This window comes from Scomber japonicus, chromosome 8, assembly GCF_027409825.1.
Source record: "Scomber japonicus isolate fScoJap1 chromosome 8, fScoJap1.pri, whole genome shotgun sequence".
NCBI lineage: Eukaryota > Metazoa > Chordata > Actinopteri > Scombriformes > Scombridae > Scomber > Scomber japonicus.
Genome location: NC_070585.1, coordinates 17,144,089 through 17,161,964, shown reverse-complemented (window position 1 = coordinate 17,161,964; position 17,876 = coordinate 17,144,089). Strand labels below are relative to the sequence as shown.

Here is a 17,876-nt window from a genome sequence, read left to right as displayed (position 1 = left end):
GTTCACGGGCGAAAAGCTGAACTCATAGGAAGCTTGCCTCTGCATGGAGAAGATGAAACTACAATCAGTGGAGCAAAAACACAAGGTTATTATTTAAGGTAAAAAAAAAACAATCATTCAAGAGCCAATGTAATGACTTTTACTTGTTTAGAATACAATATCTGTTGATGAACAATTTTGTGTTTTCACTAATGTGAACTGATTGTCCATTAGTATCTGTGTTCTTGTCTACTTGGTTATGTATTGGACAAACCTGTTTACTTATTAAGCCTAAAATTTCAGGATGGTAGGATTTGTGAACAGTGGAAGGAGGTGCAGGATGATTAGGAGGCGGGGTAACCTGAGAGATACCTGTGCTCGACAACTTGCTACCAAGCTGTTGACATCATGAATAATAGATGATTGTATTTTTTCATCAAAGATACACATTGTGTATTTCTTCCTAAGTTTATGCTTATATTTTTTATTTTGGTGTGTCTATGTAGAAAGACACAAGAGATGTGTTTTAACATTGTTCTTCTTTCCTGTGCAAAATAAGTCTGACACTATCAGTTCCTGTGCTCCAGGTAAAACTCCAATGGAGGATCACATGACCTCATCAGACATGGCGGCTACCGGAAACATTTCTGTCCCCATGGTAACAGGCTCAATAGGAACCGACCCAGACTCGCAGGTTCTGTGTGACAGAGTGAAGGTCTGTGAGCAGAATGCAGGTTCAACCATCCAGTCTGACAGCTACCTGTGGAACAGGTGAGAGACTGGGAGAAAGGGGATCCAGTGACACACACACGCACATGCACGCACACAGATGAACACACGCACACACACACATACACACCTGCTACTATATACTCACTTTTGACGAAGGTGTGATATCACATATCACACACACTCCTGGCTGCACTGCACACTTGCATGCAAACACGCTGCTGTTAACATCCACCTTTCTGGAATTACTTGCTGCAGGAGATTTTATATTTTCATCTATTCTCACATTAGGAGGTAAAACTGAGTCAAAAATATAGATTTAGATCAACTTAACAGAGACAGTAATTAAACTTGGCTGAATGTGTGCGTTCTGTGTTCTGGTAGGATCAGAGAGTTAGAGAGGTCAGAGAAGAGTCTGCTGCTAAGGCTCCATCAGCTGGTCTCTGCTTCCCACCTCCCCAGCATGCAGCACACACAGAGGCTGGATCAGAGACTCCACATGCTCAGGGAGGAGGTCAGGACCATGGTGAGTGAGAACTCTGGATCACTGAATCCATCAACACCCATGAACGTGCAAATTGTAAAACATGATGACTTATAGGAATGTGAGTTCTTGAGTCAGGTCCTGTGGTAGGACTAGACAGAAAACATTATATATACATATAGATGACATTTGTCAGCATTTGTTGGTTTGATGTGATATGCAGGTTATATTCTCTTATTTGTACTTAAAGGAGAGGCTCACAGTTTTTCAAGTCTGTCTTAAAACAATAGTCAGATGTCCAGATTAACACTGAAATATATTTTTCTTGTAATAATCATTCCCTCTGTTCATAATGGACATTAGAATATCCCTTCATAATGCACTTAAAATGTAAGTGATGGCAGGGAAAAAATCCAAAAGCCTCCTTCTGTGCACAAATGTATTTAAATTAATCTGAAGCTAATAGGAAGCTTTACTCATCCAAATTAGTCAAATCAAGTAGATATGATTCAACGTTACAGTCTTTTTAGTGTCAAAGTGCCTCTTTTTGTTATTATACTTCCACCACAGCTCAATAGAGAAACTTTCTTAGCCTCATATAAACTTCAGATTAACTTTTAAATACATTTTTGCACAAAATGACTGAGTGGACACACTGGATTTTTGAATGTGCATGTGAAGGAGATATCTTTCAGTGTTCATATGGACATCTTACTGTTTTAAGACAGATTTGAGAAATGTGAATCCTTAAATATATTTATTGAAATTGTTTGGTTGCTCTTGCAGTAAAATAAAGAAGAAGCACAAGTCAGACAGGTCACAGCAATTGACAGCTAAAGATATACTTGTAACCTACTAGAACAGTTAACACACATTTTTACCTCTTAGACTCAGGACAAGGAACGGGGAGAGCGGGTATGGAGGGAGCGACTGCAGCGCTGTCAGAGGCAGCTGAAGGCCAAAGAGGAGGAGATGAGCCGCCAGTCCCAGTACTTTGAGAACTTTAAAGCCCAACTCCAACACAAGCTAAGTCTGGCCCGGGACAGAGAGCAGAGCCTACAGAACCGTATCCACACCTTAGAAAAGCAGCTGCTGGACATGACTGTGAGTGCCGCCACTGGTATTGCAACAATCAGTGCCGTCAGAATTACTGCTGGGACTTTAACACAGCGGGAGGAGCAAGAGAGGCTGCTTTCCATGAGAGGAGAGGGTGAAGGAGAGGAAGAGAAAAAGGAGGAGAGGAGAAAGCAATGGCAGCCAAACAAAGGAACTGAGAGAGAAGGAAGACGAGAGGGTGATGAAAGAAAGACAGACATCAAGCAGAACTCAAATGAGGCCAGGCTCCAAAGTTTCATCCTGAGCCTGCAGGAGGATCTCAGGGTGCTGCTGGAGAGAGAGGAAAGTGGAATGACAGAGTGGAGGAGGCTGACGGAGCAGCTTCAGGAGGCTCAAGAGAACAGCCATTTCCTGTGCTGCAAGGTGGAGGAGATGAAGGCAGAGGTGCAGCAACTGAAGCTGTCTGAAATCTCCCTGATGGAGGAGGCTGAAGAGCTGAGAGAGGAGAACCACAGACTCCAGCAGAACCTCAGGGATGCAGCTAACCAAACACCCAGTCAGTCATCCACAATCCTTGAGTCAACATATCCAAGTCCTGGGAACAGCTTGCTGAGCTGCAGCCCCGTTGTTCCCATGAACACTAATCCCACTGGACATTATTCAGATGAGAGCTGTGGAAAGGTGTGTATAATGCGATTAGGAGCATTTATTCAGGCACAAATAGATTTGAAAAGTCACAAATTCCTGCATTATTGTGTTAAAACCCTTATAAAACACAGTTAAATCCAAAAGTATGATCAATCTGGTGTTTCTTTTACTTTTCAGTGGTTTATTTTTCACTCTAGATGCTTTGGAGGCTAAACATGCACAATAAGAATAACAATAGGTGCAGAGAATATTTGATGCAGAGCTATTATTGACTTTGTGTTGCTAATTCCTTCTTGTAATACTGTAAGAAGCTGTTAAACAGCATAATAAGTATGATTGGATGTGGAGAATATAAAGTGAAAGCTATATTCCCAGGATTTATAGTGTTATATAACCACAAAACTGAGGGTACCCTGTGTACAGCAGTGCTGCTCTCCTGGGTGCCAGCTGGTGCAGGGTAAACCACAGTAAGATGAAAAATCAGTATTCCGGTGCACACCAAGACACATGGATTGACATTTCTTATTCACAGATTACATTTCACATGTTGATTCACTGGATTCGTTCTGTTTTTTGGCTTTCTGTTACATAACCACTGAACCCCCCCCCCCCCACACATACACACACATATTTTAAATGCTTGTCTGTGTGTCTGAATGTTAATGCTTTGCTATAGCTGAATTAGGATAATATTATATTTCATACAATTATATTATCATTTTAGATGATGAACTATGATCTTTGTGCAGGTCCAGCTAATCTTGGATGAACGAGAAGGCCAGTCACATTCATCTGCAGTTGTGCCTGTTCACCATCAGGCTGCAGCAGAGAGCACACAGAACAACACAGAAGACCCTTCTGCAACTGTAAAGTTAGATACTTTGTCTTCACCTGAAACCGACTCTCCAAACCTTATTACCTGCCTTGCCTCCAAATCCAACCTCAGCCTCCAGTCACTATCTGTGACTACAGAGACAGTAGATGACTTTAAACTGGGGACCTGGTGCTCCAGGGGTGTCCTAAACCTCGAGGAAATCCCCAGTGAGGAATCTGATGCCCTGAAGGAAGCGTACAGGAGTTTGGGATTAGGGGAAGATCTTGAGGCTCCCCAAGAGCAACGTGGCCCCCTGGAGGCTGTTTTGCAGCACACACAGGAACAGCTGCAGGTGATGGCTCAATACAACACTGAACTGAAATCACAGCTCCAGAAACAAGCAGAGGAGCAAGAAACAGAGGCATCTCCTGTCCTTAGTAACACCATCCTCGCTCAGGATAATCTTGTCCAAGCCTTGAATCAGGAGAACCGGGCCTTAGCGGACAGGATCCAAGAGCTACTGGCTCACATTGAGCTCAGAGAACAGGAGATGAAGACAGAGCAAACTCAGCTGAGGGAGCATATTTTTGGCTTAAAGGAGGACCTAGCACGGCTGGAGCAGGAGAACCAGGAACAAGGGTGTCTTATCACAGAACTCACCAGGAAGACTGAAGATGATCTTAATACTATCATGCATCTGCAGCAGAAGTTAGTAGAGAGCAGAGAGTGTAAGGAGGAATCACAGGTTGACAAGGAACTGTGTGGATCTCAGTGGCAAAGTGAATATACAGCTGCCACTTCAGGAAGTTGTCAGCAGAACAACCTAGAAGAACATGTGCATAGTTTGGTGGAAAATGTGCTAAAAGGGGATGAAGAACCACAGCTGATGTTGAGTCAGCAACTAGACAATTTGAACACAGCTTCAGCCCCTGATTGTCAACATAATAAACACAATAATCCATTGCAAAACAGCCCACAAACCAATGTGCATGCTAGTTCAGTGACAGATGAAGTCGACCAGCTGACTAAATTGGTCCACAGCCTCAAAACAGAACAAGAAGAGTTAATCTGCCAAATGAATTCTCTCAGAGAGGAGCAAAAAGAAGTAGCTCTGTCAATCCAAACACAGACAGAAGAGAAGCAGCACCTAACTCGCACAGTTTGGGGACTGAAAGAGGAGAAAGACCGAATATCTCAATCTCTGGTTGGTATTAAGCAAGAGAGGGAGCATCTAACCAGGACAGTCTCTGGGCTGAAAGATGAGAGAGACCAGTTTATAAGGTCCATGAATAGTCTGAAAGAGGAAAAAGAGCATTTCATTATGTGCTTATCTGGTCATGAAAGAGAAAAAGAGAAACTGTTAGAGTCACTCTCAAGTGGAAGAGAAGAGGTAGATCAAACCGTTAAATCACTTCAAAGTTTACAAAAAGAGAGCAACCAGTTAAGCCAGTCAGTGCTCAGTTTGAAACTGGAGAGAGATGAACTAATAGATACCCTCAAATGTCTGACAGAGCAGAGAGATCAGGAACAATTATCTTCTATTTTACAAGAAGACCGTGACAAGCTGCTAAAGTCAGTGAGCAGTTTGAAAGAAGAAAAAGAAAGAATTGAACATTCAATCAGTGTTTTGAAACAGGAGGAAAAGCAGACTATACGATTATTTCAAAAGCATCTGTTGAATCAAAACGTTGTTGGGCTGACAAAGAAGACAGAGACTACTGTTGGGACTGGAGATAATGCTGCACACAGATGTCCGATTAATAACTACAAAGAAAACTCTAAACAGGTATCAAGAGAGATGTTATTTATGCCTTTGTTTGATGTGTCAATATCCTTTTCAAGTTATGGCTCATTGTGTGTCATGTACTAACACAACATGATTCTGATGGAAAACAGGAGGAAAGTGATCTGATGAGGGAGATTGAAGCTTTGGGAGCAAAACTAAAGAAGTCACAAGAGGAACTGGACAAGTGCCACATACAGGTGAGTTTGCACAAGTTTGCTTTTTCTTATGCACATTTGTGAATATTTTGTGCAATACAAGAGATAAGATTAAGAAATAACTACAGCCGAGGTATGGATACAGATAATAATACAAAACATATTATATTAGGTTTATTTGACTATATTTTAACTGTATAATTTGTTAAGCTTATTCTGAAAGAATATGATGATACTGCTTCTTAATTATGCTAATACTCTACAGCACTCTTATTGACAGGAAATAAAAAAAATAAATTGTCAGATTTACAAACTTCGAAGTCTGAAAATGTCCATCATTGGCTCTCCATGTAATAAGTAACTTACATAACTCCATGTTTTCATCTGTTTGGTGCATGTATAGACCAAGAGGCTGAACAGTGAGTTGTGTCAGTCAGAAGCCAGGAGGGAGGAGGCAGTGAGGAGAGCATCTCAAGTAGCTGACAAGGTGATGAGGCTGACAGATGAAGCCAATCAGATGGAAGAAACCAATAAGGAAAATGACCGCCTCATGACCCAGGTATTTAACTACTGTAGATATACATTAAAAACATTGTGTCATAAATAATCGTGTCTTGTCTGCTCTGTCAGTATGTAATTAGTTACATGTGAAGTTCAGATTAAGTACCATAAAAGAAAATCTTGCAGACACAAATTAAAAACATAAATACAGTTAAAACATTGCTGCTCTGACAGAGGAGCACCTGCACTAATTTGCCTTCCTACGACCTTATAAAGACATCAGTATGTGGTTTGGACTCTCTGTTGTAGCTTTCCCTCCAGGTGCAAAGTGAAATAAAGAGATTGTTTTTCTGGCAGGGCTAACAGTGGTTGTGTTTCCTGCAGGTGAAGGAGCTACAGAGCAAACTGACAGGTCAAGTCAGGGAGAAGACTGACGCTCTGTCACTGAAGGCTCAGATAGAGGAGAAATACAACATCCTCACAGCTCAGCTCAAAGCAAAGGCAAGAATATCAGCATATCTGTTTTTTGGTTTGTTATACAACATAAATGAATTCTTAATGTCTGAATTTGTTTAAGGCAATGTTATGAATTTGATATCAGCAGTTTATTTGAATTTGAACAAAGACAATGTAAAAGATGGAGGATTTGTGTGTCGCCCAACCCAGTGCATTTCTTCTTCCTGAAAACCTCAGTTCCATTGCCAACAATTTAAGCATAAACTAGCAGATGTTTAAGTTCATACAAGTGTTAATGCTTGTGTATAGAACTATATGCAGATCTAAAGCTGAAGCATTTCCCTTATCTAGTACAGACAGACCAGACTGCAATACACACATTCTACACTTTTTATTTTAAAGATCTTTAGCATATCATCATTTTGACATGTTGACTCGAGGATGTTTGGACTACTTTAAATTGAGCAGTGGTGGATAATTGCAAATACATGAGAATAAAAAACAGCAGGATCACAAGGCATTTCTAATTATAGACATGTTTCTGTATGTCTGTGTGTTGAATTGTGTGTAAAAACTCCACAGACAGTGGCTCTAGAAGAGCTGAACTCTGAGTATATCGCTCTGAAAAGAGGACAGGGCAGCAGAGATGATCTGAGCACTGTTCTCATGTCCCTCCGGACACGTTACAACGACATCAAAGCTAAAGTGGGTAACCAGCCAGCTGTGAATTTTTACAGTTTGTTTTAGGTTACTAACTGTTCTGTTTCTCATGTTGCTTTCATGCTTTTTGTTTGCAGTATGAGGCACTCCTGAAAAAGAAGAGCCAGACAGATTTGGATATATCTCCTTTAAAGGTGAGGAAACAGAGACGTACCTTTATATTACTTCATCATTGTGTTCTGTACATGAATAACTATCGTTATCCGTCAATAAAACTTCTATCAGACTGCTCATAGCAGGTAGTTTTGACTGACAAATGTCTCATCCAATAACAGGCCAAGCTGTCATGCCTGGTGGTGAAGTGTCAAGAGAGGAACAGCTTATTGATGCAGATGATGAAAGTGATGCACAAGCAGGGCTGTGTGGACTCAACACTAATGCAGCAGGTAGAGCAGCTGCTCTGTGATGCTGCTCTGCAGGACTACACTGCAGCATTCACACCAGGAATCACTGTAAAGACCCAGAATCACCTGAGTGGGTTTACACCTGAATTTATTCTAAAAGTTCAGGACTATTCCGGTGGATTCACACCTGATCAAACCTTTCTTGCTGCAATCCCACCTGTAAACCAGAACCAGAATGAATTCACAACTGAATCTGGGGTGAAATGCAGAAAAAGTGACAAACACTCTTCTATAGTCACCACTGAATTCACAACGCCTCTTCAAGGTGGTGGTGACAGCACACCTACACCAACAGTAAAGAAAAATGCCAACTCACTTTTGCCAACCTCACCAGTGCAGGAGCATGCCAGAGTCCAGAAGGCACCATCACCTGTTCCAGCACTGGGCAAGGGCTTCAGTCCCAACACAACACAGGTGACATAAAACAAACAGTTTCCATTTATTTTTACACTTTGTTTCACATTACTCAGGCAGCAGACTGTAGCAATGAAATGTTACTGCAATAATTCTCTGACATACTAATTCCTCCAAACAAACAAGATAGGCAGCATTTTGCTGGCCTCTATAGTATATTTGATCTTTGTTTCACTAGGCCTGAATGAATTAAAAATAGACAGACTGCATATTTTTTCACAATGGCTGATTGTGAAACAAGTGAAAGCTGATGAAAATAATTTGTAAAATGCGATTTTCTCTGATCACAATAAATTAGTCATGAACACATTTATAGTTAAATGCTAATCAAGGCACTCTTAGTTCAAATAATACAGACAATTATTAATTGTAGGAAAACTATTACAGTTGTTTCTCAATTCTACCATGCAGCTGTCTCCCTCTGCCAGTGAACCAGAGAAATTAGGATTTCCAGGCAAGAAAGTGCTGTCCTCCCCAGATCCGACCAATTCTTCAGAGGTGAGAGGTGGATCCTCCCTGAGTCTTGCTCCTTCCTCTTCAGCCATTCGTGTCAGTCCGAGCAGGAGGCTGAGCAGTCCTGAGAAAATCATAAACCTACATGAGCAACTGCAGAAGACTCTGTTGAGCAGCTATCAGGTATTGAGCCTATAGTTATCACAGGCTAGTGATGAATTATAAGTACAACTTAGAAAAGTTGTGCTAGTTTTTCCTCTTAAGAAGTGAAATGTAAAATCTTATCCTTTGCTGTTTTTCTCTTCTTTATGAGCTCATAAATCTCATTAGATTTACAATGAAAAATCTAAATAAATGTTGTATTAGTATATGTCTAATAGATGTGTTTGTCTTTTGTCTTCAGGCTCCAGTAATCAGAGGAAGAAAACAGCAGCCCAGGAAAAGTCTGTTGTTTTCAGCTCCTGCTGACCTGAGCCCATCCTCTCAGATAAAGATACTCAGTGTCAATACTCCACATCCCAACCATCTGCCAGCCACCAGTGTTTCAAGTCAAGCTAATCACACTCCAATAGTGACAATGAAAGCTGTTGCCGCCACTAAGTCAACAACACTTTTTAATGCTGTCGCCTCTAGATCAGCTAATGTTTCATTCAGTCCTGACATGTTTACAAAGCATTGCTTAAAATCAGACATGTCTACAATAGCCTCTACTCTTTCTAGCTCTTCCAGCTCTTCTATTAACACTGTTGCATCAAGTAAAGATAATTCTGCCTTAAACAGAGGCACTAACATACCAATATCCCCAAAACTGAAAAGGCAAAGTACTGCTATCCATAATACTAATCATACAGCAACCACTACCTTTAACACCGTCAGATCTGCAGCTACTGACTCAAATGTCTTAATATCTCTTGATACAAATCCAAAAACCACTGCCTCAGACACAACTGCCTTGAGCATATCAACTGCCACTAAGGCTAGTATTTTAAGCATGACTTCGAACCCTAACCCTGCCCCTGAATATGATGGCCTCATATTCACTTTACCCTGCACTCAGTCTGCTCACTGCTCTCCTGAGAGATCCTCCAAGTCCAACAGAAAGTCCCCTAATGCTCCAGAGAAGCCAAAAACAAGACCAAAACCAGGTAATGCACATAATCCGTATTGGAAATCATTTACACAAAGGCAAAAATAGCAGTGCTAATCCTGATAGACGACAGTGTTTTGTTTTTATGATGTTTTGTTTTTTGAACTGGCAATAAAACATTTGCTGAAAGTGTTTGATAGAGCTTCTGAACATAATGTTGCAATTTAACTGTGCATAATATTAGTTTCCGGTTGCATTCTGTTGCAATTTGATTATACCCAGCCAAGATATGGCCCATTTTCTGTTTGTCTGTCTTGCATTGGAGAATATCACATTTCATTGTCTTGTTCATGCACTTGGTCCTTTTATTATAGTAAAAATCTTATGTACAATAAGAGAGAAAAAAATATATAATTGTGTTTTCAGACTGCATTTTGTGTCCTTTATGTACAACATTAATGAGAGGGTTAGATGACTTATTACTGTGCTTTACCTTCAGTATATTTGTCTGATATATTTGTCTGATCCCCTCCAGAAGCTCCCGCAGATGTGTGCTCCGTTGAAGTAATCAAAACAGTGGGTCAGAGCAGCCTCCTGATTGGCTGGGAGAGACCACCACTTGACGAGCTGGGATGCAGTAACGGCACGTTTGTGTATGGATACAGGGTAGGCAGAGGAAACTGACACATTGACTTTGTTTTGAGACGATGTAGAGTATGTGTCTTAAGTCTTGTTTATTTGTTTGTTTGTTATTTCAGGTGTTTGTGGATGGGGACTTTCACAAGTCTGTCATGAGCTCAGCGTGCACCAAGGTATCAGTCACTAACAGCTAATTGCTGTTTATGTTACATTCTGTTATTACAACAAAAGCAAACTAGAACAATGCACATATTGTATATTATTTCTTTTTCTACAGTGTATTCTGGAGAACGTCGACCTGAGTGTCCCATTGCACCTCAGTGTCCAAACACTGGGCTCCAATGGTTTGAATTCAAACAGTGTCCACACCATGTACAGGACTACAGTCAGTACAGACCATAACTGAATCACAAGTATGTCTAGTAATATTAAACATCTCTGTATCTTTCATGGTTACTCATAAATGTGTCAAATTAAGAAATGTTTTACATTTCTATTTCCATCAGCGTCTCTAGCATTATGGCAAATTCTCAGTGAAACAATTCATCACCACTGGCCAACGTTAGAGTGGTAAGTTGCCTTTGTGTTGATGTATCAGCATCTCTCTACATGTATGTCTTGCTGCACTAAGTTGGTTGAGTGTTATTAATTTATGTCACACAACTGCATACTTGTAAAATTATTTAGTTTTTGTTATGTATCTGAAAATATGATGCAAGACATCAAACAGACATGACATTAAAGTAAAATCTAATATAATCCAATTTTAATATATGTTTTAAAAAGTAGCCATTACACACACACATTTCCAGGTCTATATTTATATTCTGGGGCTCTGCTGGAATATCTGCATGATTACAGTTATTAATCTTAAACTCGCTTTTTTTTTTTTTACAGACCCTTAGTTCAGGCTGTTTTAATTCCTATAAACAAACAATAGCGATGTAATTAAAAATATAAACTTCTCATATACATCTGTACATGTTCAAGCCAGAATTTGATCCAAAAAATGCAAGTGGAACTTAACAACAACCTTAGCATCAAGACAACAGAACAGACAGCCATGTGTGGGTATGTGGCACATTATGTCATTTTGACGAGAATGTAGAGGTAACTTTAAAAAACATTTTTACACACGGTAACCTCAAGTTTTGTAACTTTGACCATGTTTAACATAAACATCCAACATTATAACAGTATAACAATAAAAGAAAATCACATCACAAAAACACATAGTATGTCCTCTATATAAGCTTTAATATCCTTTTCCATACCAGTACTTTTCATTTTCCACTTTAGGTGTAAAAATCAGTGACAATCTGTTATTTCCTCTGTCCTGTGTGTCCTGTGTGTGCGTCCATCTAGCCATCTGTAGCTGCAGCTCTCTGAGGGACCGTCCTAACCTCCACCGCAGTCAAGAGCAAGGGAGACACCATTACACTCCTGGGCTAACCTCGCCATGTGAGCCTCAGGTCAACAAATCAGAAGTACTAATTTCACATGGTCATCATTGACCCGTGGCTGGTCTCAAACTGGTTCACTGTTAACCTGTTTGTTTAAGCAGACGAAGATTAGCTGGATCCTTGTCAGAAGAATTTCTCATCAGTTGGATTTCACATCATGAATAGATGGGACATTGTGACTGTCAGTCTTGAGTGTTTGCCAGGTGAAAGGCCGGAGTGACTGCCAATGAAACAAAACCTGACAAACTGTTAAAAAAATGTCACTTCACTGCAAAGTTTCTGAAGCCAAGATCAATCACTCACACTAAAATTTAGTAACATTGTTCAAGCAGGAAATGTTGGAGGTGTGTTTGCATCTGCTGCACATTTTCACACTGTGTTCAACACTGAGAGACCATGTGTCATATCAATGTTGACCCCCGCTGCTGCCTCTCTGGACTCTGTGACACAAATTGTTGCCTAAAGGGACATTTACAAAATGCCTTTTTCATAGCAACACACACTGTATAATGTGCCGATGCATCATTGTACCTAAAGGTCATCTTACAGTACTTGATTTTTACACATTAAGCCAAATATGAGAAAGGATGATTCACTCCAAAGACTTATCAGTTTCCTTCTCCTCATGAGTCTACAGGATTACTTTGAACACAGGAGTCAGATGTTATTTGTGTTCTGAAATTTGCACACAATCATTAATATATACAAGAAGAAAATAGAAAAAGAGATTAACACTAGTATTTTTTTGTAGAGTATATTATAAAAGTATGCCTACGGTGTATACAGAATTGTACCACATATGTTTGTATGAGTGACACTTGCTTTTTCACACCTGTCTATATTAATAGATGTTATGTTTGCACGCACACATGCACGTATTATTTTTTTTAATACAATTTTCACAACACATGGTGTTCTTTTGCTACTTATGTACGGGTGTGGAGTAACCATGGTGCAGCAAATGTATTTTTCTATCAGTAATTGATAATATTGATTTCCCATTGATTCCTTACAACTGTACAGAGAATAAATGTTTATATGGTAACTGTGATTCAAGTGTGTGTAGATCAATGCCAAGGGTTAAAATCTATGTATACATACATATCAAATATTGGGTGTGGATTTAGCTCCACTCCTTGTCATTAGTTTGACTCAAACACTTCTCTTTAATGAACACTAGATGGCAGCCATTCTTGGATAGAGAGTCACGGCCTATCGACTCTGTATGGTAGCACAATACTGTGTGGGTTAAGTCATTACATCTGACAGGTGCTTTCAGCAGAGATTTAGTGGAGTGGATGATGCTGATGTGCGTACAAAGACGTGCTCAAGTAGCCTAAAACATCTTAGTGTCTGCTCCACATTCAATATAAACCAGGCACGACACCAAAAACGAACAGGAAACGAAGAGGGAGAAGACGCGTCAGCAGCAAAAGGGAGCTTTATAATTACCTGCTGTGCTCGGCAGCTTTGGGAGCCCCTCTGAGAACGTCGTCGCTCCTGCTCAGCAGAAAATGCTCCGAGTGGAGGAGGGAGTGTGTATTTGTGTGGTAAGTTAGGCTACAAGTTTAGGGTGGAAATATATAAGAGCCTGTTAAATTTTCTTTTTTTATAACATTCCTCCTGCTCCTCCTCTCATTGCAGTGAGTATGAAGATCACACAAACACAGACATTCTAATGAACCAAAAGTTTAGCTACCTCAGAGGTGAAACTATTAGTCAATTAATCGATTAGTCGATCACCTGAAAAATATTCTTGTCATTTTTATAATTGTTTGATTGTTAAAATATTTTTAAAGCAAGTAGGACAAATATTCCTGTTTATGAAGAATAAAACGAAAATCTTGGAGTTTTGGTGGGACGATTCAAACAATTTGAGGATATCACCTTTTGCTTTGTGAATTTTTTAAAACTAATTTCTTAATAATAAAATGTTATAAAATGTATTGCTCTTTGTCTATCTGCCCTACAATAACAGTTTAATTAATGCTGTAAAGTATTTTCAAGAATCTGACTTCCAGCTGCCTTTTGACTTAATAGATAAATCAAGTCTTTAATGCAAAACAACCACTCACATTTTGGTGCATTGCATGTTGGATCCATTATACCTGCCACAGACCTGTTGGGTCAGACTCAAGTTTAAGATGAAGTGCTCCAATGCTGGAGTCCTGCACTGCAGCTTCAATAGAAAACTGCAGTGCAGCTGCAGAAAGTCCACTGGACCCGCAGGACTTTTATTACACTCCACCAGGGAGGCTCAGCTTCATTATTAACACACAGTCCAACATATATGATGCTGTGTGTTTCTCACTAGTGTGCTTAATGTCATGTTTACATGAGTTAATGACCTCTGTGTTAATTAAATTTTCATGCTTGATTTTAATGAATGCTAGGCTCAGCTCTGACTCTTCACATGTAGGCCAACATGGGAGTTTCAGAGAATCAGGGAGTAACGAAGGCGTGGTGGTGAGATGGAGAGAAAACAGGAGCTCCAGATAAAAGAAGTGTGTGTGCACGTCTTATCATTACAGGGTTATTGGTGACATCAACAGCTGGGCTCAAGCCTCATGCAAGAATATTCTGTTGACACTTCTGGAGTTTTTTTGTGTGTGTGGGTGTGGGTGTGAGAGAGAGAGAGAGAGAGAGAGCACTGTAGAGTATACCTCTGTCTTGCAGGATTGTGTGTGTCAGTGTGTGTGTGTGTGTGTGTGTGTGTGTGTGTGTGTGTGTGTGTGTGTGTGTGTGCGCGCAGTGATGCAGACAGACAGTTGTCATCAGCCGGGTGTCTTGAGGGGGGTTTGCTAGAAAAAGGAGCTGCAGATGAGGAAGAGGAGTGGAGAAAGGGAAAACAAAGAGGAGGGGTGGGGTGTGTGTTGAGGTTTTAATTTCATCCAGAGGGGACATTGTCACTCCATCGCTGCCACTGACACCTTGAGCGTCCTGGGCCTGGGTGGGGTGTCGGTCTGAAGTTGACTTCTAGACCTCCAGGGCATCGCTAGCTGCTCACACCCAGAGATGAGCTCTAAAAGTGGGTTTCTCCCTCTGCTGTGTCTGGGCAGATGGGACTTGGTTGCTGGAGGGTTGTTATCATGACAGTGGCTTTGTTGAGTTGTCAAACAACAGTGTGGTGGCTATGACATTATCCCTTGTCGTGTGTGTGTGTGTGTGTGTGTGCAGTAAGTGCTGGAATTTGCATGCATATTGTCGTATTATGCAAGCACATTCACACATGCTAAAACTGTCATTCCATGAAAATTACCAACTGGTGAGCAGTAATGCTTTTTGCATGTGTACAGATTTTGCATTTTTGTATCACGTCTTTCTTCCCTCAGTGTTGTGAAGCCTCCTTTTATTCTCACCATCTCTGTGTCTGTTGTTGTGGCCGTATCAGTCCATCTCAGAGCCTGTTATATTTAGAGGCAGAGCCCTATCAGAGCTTACAGCTGGCCGCCTGTGATTCAATTCTGACAGATCTACAGCGTTCAAACCAATCTCCTCTCTTTTTGTCTCGCTCATTTTTCCTGCCTATCTCCACCACCCATCCCCTCTCTTTTTCACATGCCACCCTCACTGTCCTCTATTTTCTCTTCTCTCCTTTTGGCTCCACACTACTCTCCTTCCACCTCTTCTTCTTTCGTCCTCAGGTTTTATATCATATTCACCCTTATACTTCTAACCATTCTTAGTTCCTTTTTTTTCTTGTTTGTTTCTTTTTCACTTTAATCTCCCTATTTCATCTCAGTCTCTTTTATACAATCCACTATTGTCATTTGCTCCTTCATCTTTATCATTTTCTCAGCCAAGTACTTCATATTACTCCTTTTTCTCTCTTTTCTTTTTTCATTTTGACCCCTTTTTCAGTCTATACAGTTCAATTTAAAGTGTGTTATTGCTGTTGTGCGTCATGAAACTCTATCTCTCCTTCAGCTCCTCTTGTTTCTTCTCTCCACCACTTTAGTTCCCTTTCAATTTTCTTCACATCTTTATTATCCACTGTGTCTATCAGGTGTGCTCTCTCCTGCAGCACCAGGCAGAGGAATAAGAGCTTTATCACTTTGAGTAAATCCATGTTGAAATGAACATAAAACATTACGGTTTCTAATTTTGAAGAGACAAGCAATTAGCTGCTATTACATCCTTGAATCTGTGCGCAAAAGCAACCCTAATCTCATTAATCATGAACAATGGGGGCGGTAATACAGAAGCATGTTTATGCAAATTCCCCCACACAGTAATATCCTCCGTGCTTAATAGCCAAACAGTGGTGGCGCTTCAGAAAACAATCCTCCCCCTTCTTTTTCGTTACTCAACCATTTGACTTGCTTTCATTTCCCCTCCTCTCATCTCGTCTTTCTGGATTTTCTTTTACCCAGCACTCTGTGTTTTCTTCATCCCGCCTTCCAGCTGGCTTCATGAAGTCTGAACCAGAACATTCAAGAGGCTGCGGGAAATGTATTGATCCCAGTCCATGCCAAACCTTGGTGTTTGATAGCAAATAACCAAGAGATTGTCTGTGACATTGACTTTTACATTCCACCTCCAGCAAACACCTCTCTTTCTCTTGGCACACTCTCTGGCTCATTCTCTTTCTCTTCCATCAATTTTCTCTATTTCTTTAGTTTTTTATGCCTTTTATTTGCATTTTTATTGTGTCATTGCTTCTCTCTCTCTCTCTCCCCTCTCCAGTGTCTGTTTACATCTATTTCAGCATTTCTCCTCCTCTTAACTTTACTGTTATTACTGTCCATTTTTCTCCTTTGGATTTTACCCTTTGGTCCAGCATCCATATGCGATTCAGGACTAAATATAGCCCAGGACTACATTATAAGATTATCTCCCTGCATCGTTTCTCTCATATTCGTTCTCTTCCTCCTGAGCTCCTCTTTCTTCTTTTCTTCTTTCTTTTGGTCTTGTCATCTTTCTTGAGTTATGTTCCAGTTTTCAGATGAGGACAGTGAGCGTGGTGTTAAAGCCTGGTCAGGATGGAATCAGCGGCCTGGCAAAGGTCAACAGCATGTGATCCATTACAAGATTGCTCAAACACATCTGAATCAATTGATTGGCGGTCCTGCTGTCTGGCTGTAGGTATATTGATTGAGTTTGAGTTGGGGCCAAAGGAATCAATAAAGTACAGCGGTGTTAAGATAACCAATAATTATTTTAACATTCAGTGGTGTGAATCTTACCTTCACTGCTGGAAAAGTACATTTAGTCAAATACGAAGTACAAATTTAACAAGAAAATATTGTAATTTTACAGTTAGTTACTTTTATTTTACAAACTATGCATTACAATATGATCCAGCAATATTAAGGGTGCGCACCAAAACAAAACAAAACAAAAAAGACGATCGGTTTTGTATCGCTCATTTGTATAATGTTATAATCACTTCATTTCAATTCACTTCTTGGTATTTGTGATTGTATATAATTTAGGTATATATAGTTGTTATTTCCATAAATACCTAAATTATCTATCTATAAAATATCTATCTATATGGGGAAACCTTTTACAGTGCTTGCATATTGCATACTGCGTGTGATAATTCATACTTTAGAAAGTAGAACTGAAGTGACATTCATTACAAGATGATTTGTTAAAACATATCCAAATACACCTGCATTATTTTGCATTTTGTGACTTTCAAATAACTTTCATTAAGTTAAAGTTTTCCTAAAAATAGTGTTAAAATCTCGTCTCGATCTTGTGAACCCAATATTGTGTCTCGTCTCGCCTCTTCTCGTGAGCTGAGTGTATCGTCACACCCCAAGCATATTTTAATTATTTTATATTTTATATATATAATTGTATATACCTCTGCTGCTTTTGGATTCTTGTCACATAATATTTTTTAAATTGTATTTAGTATTAGTAGTATTTCTACTGCACTGCACAGAGCACACTTAAATTCTTTAAAAGTTATTTTCTCTTGAAAATCATTTTATTTATGCAGGAATCTAGAATTATTTCCCCTGAGAAAATATTATAATGGGCATCATAGTATAATACAATCATCACCATTACCGACACATACATAGCATGCACTGTCAGTACACTCATGTATCTCTTACAGTATTTAATGGACTCT

The 17,876-nt window shown here is 39.9% G+C and overlaps 1 protein-coding gene across 1 annotated transcript; it reads left to right on the top strand.

The window, feature by feature from the left end:
• Nucleotides 1–577: 577 nt before the first annotated feature.
• Nucleotides 578–16,808, top strand: LOC128362775 (golgin subfamily B member 1-like). Its single transcript, XM_053323627.1, has 17 exons — nucleotides 578–750; nucleotides 1,093–1,234; nucleotides 2,081–2,929; nucleotides 3,646–4,436; nucleotides 4,518–5,496; nucleotides 5,607–5,693; nucleotides 6,055–6,210; nucleotides 6,537–6,653; nucleotides 7,191–7,313; nucleotides 7,406–7,462; nucleotides 7,604–8,146; nucleotides 8,558–8,782; nucleotides 9,003–9,744; nucleotides 10,222–10,352; nucleotides 10,445–10,498; nucleotides 10,603–10,710; nucleotides 16,734–16,808. The coding sequence occupies exons 1-17, from the start codon at nucleotides 578–580 to the stop codon at nucleotides 16,806–16,808; spliced, it is 5,352 nt and encodes a 1,783-aa protein (XP_053179602.1).
• Nucleotides 16,809–17,876: the final 1,068 nt, after the last annotated feature.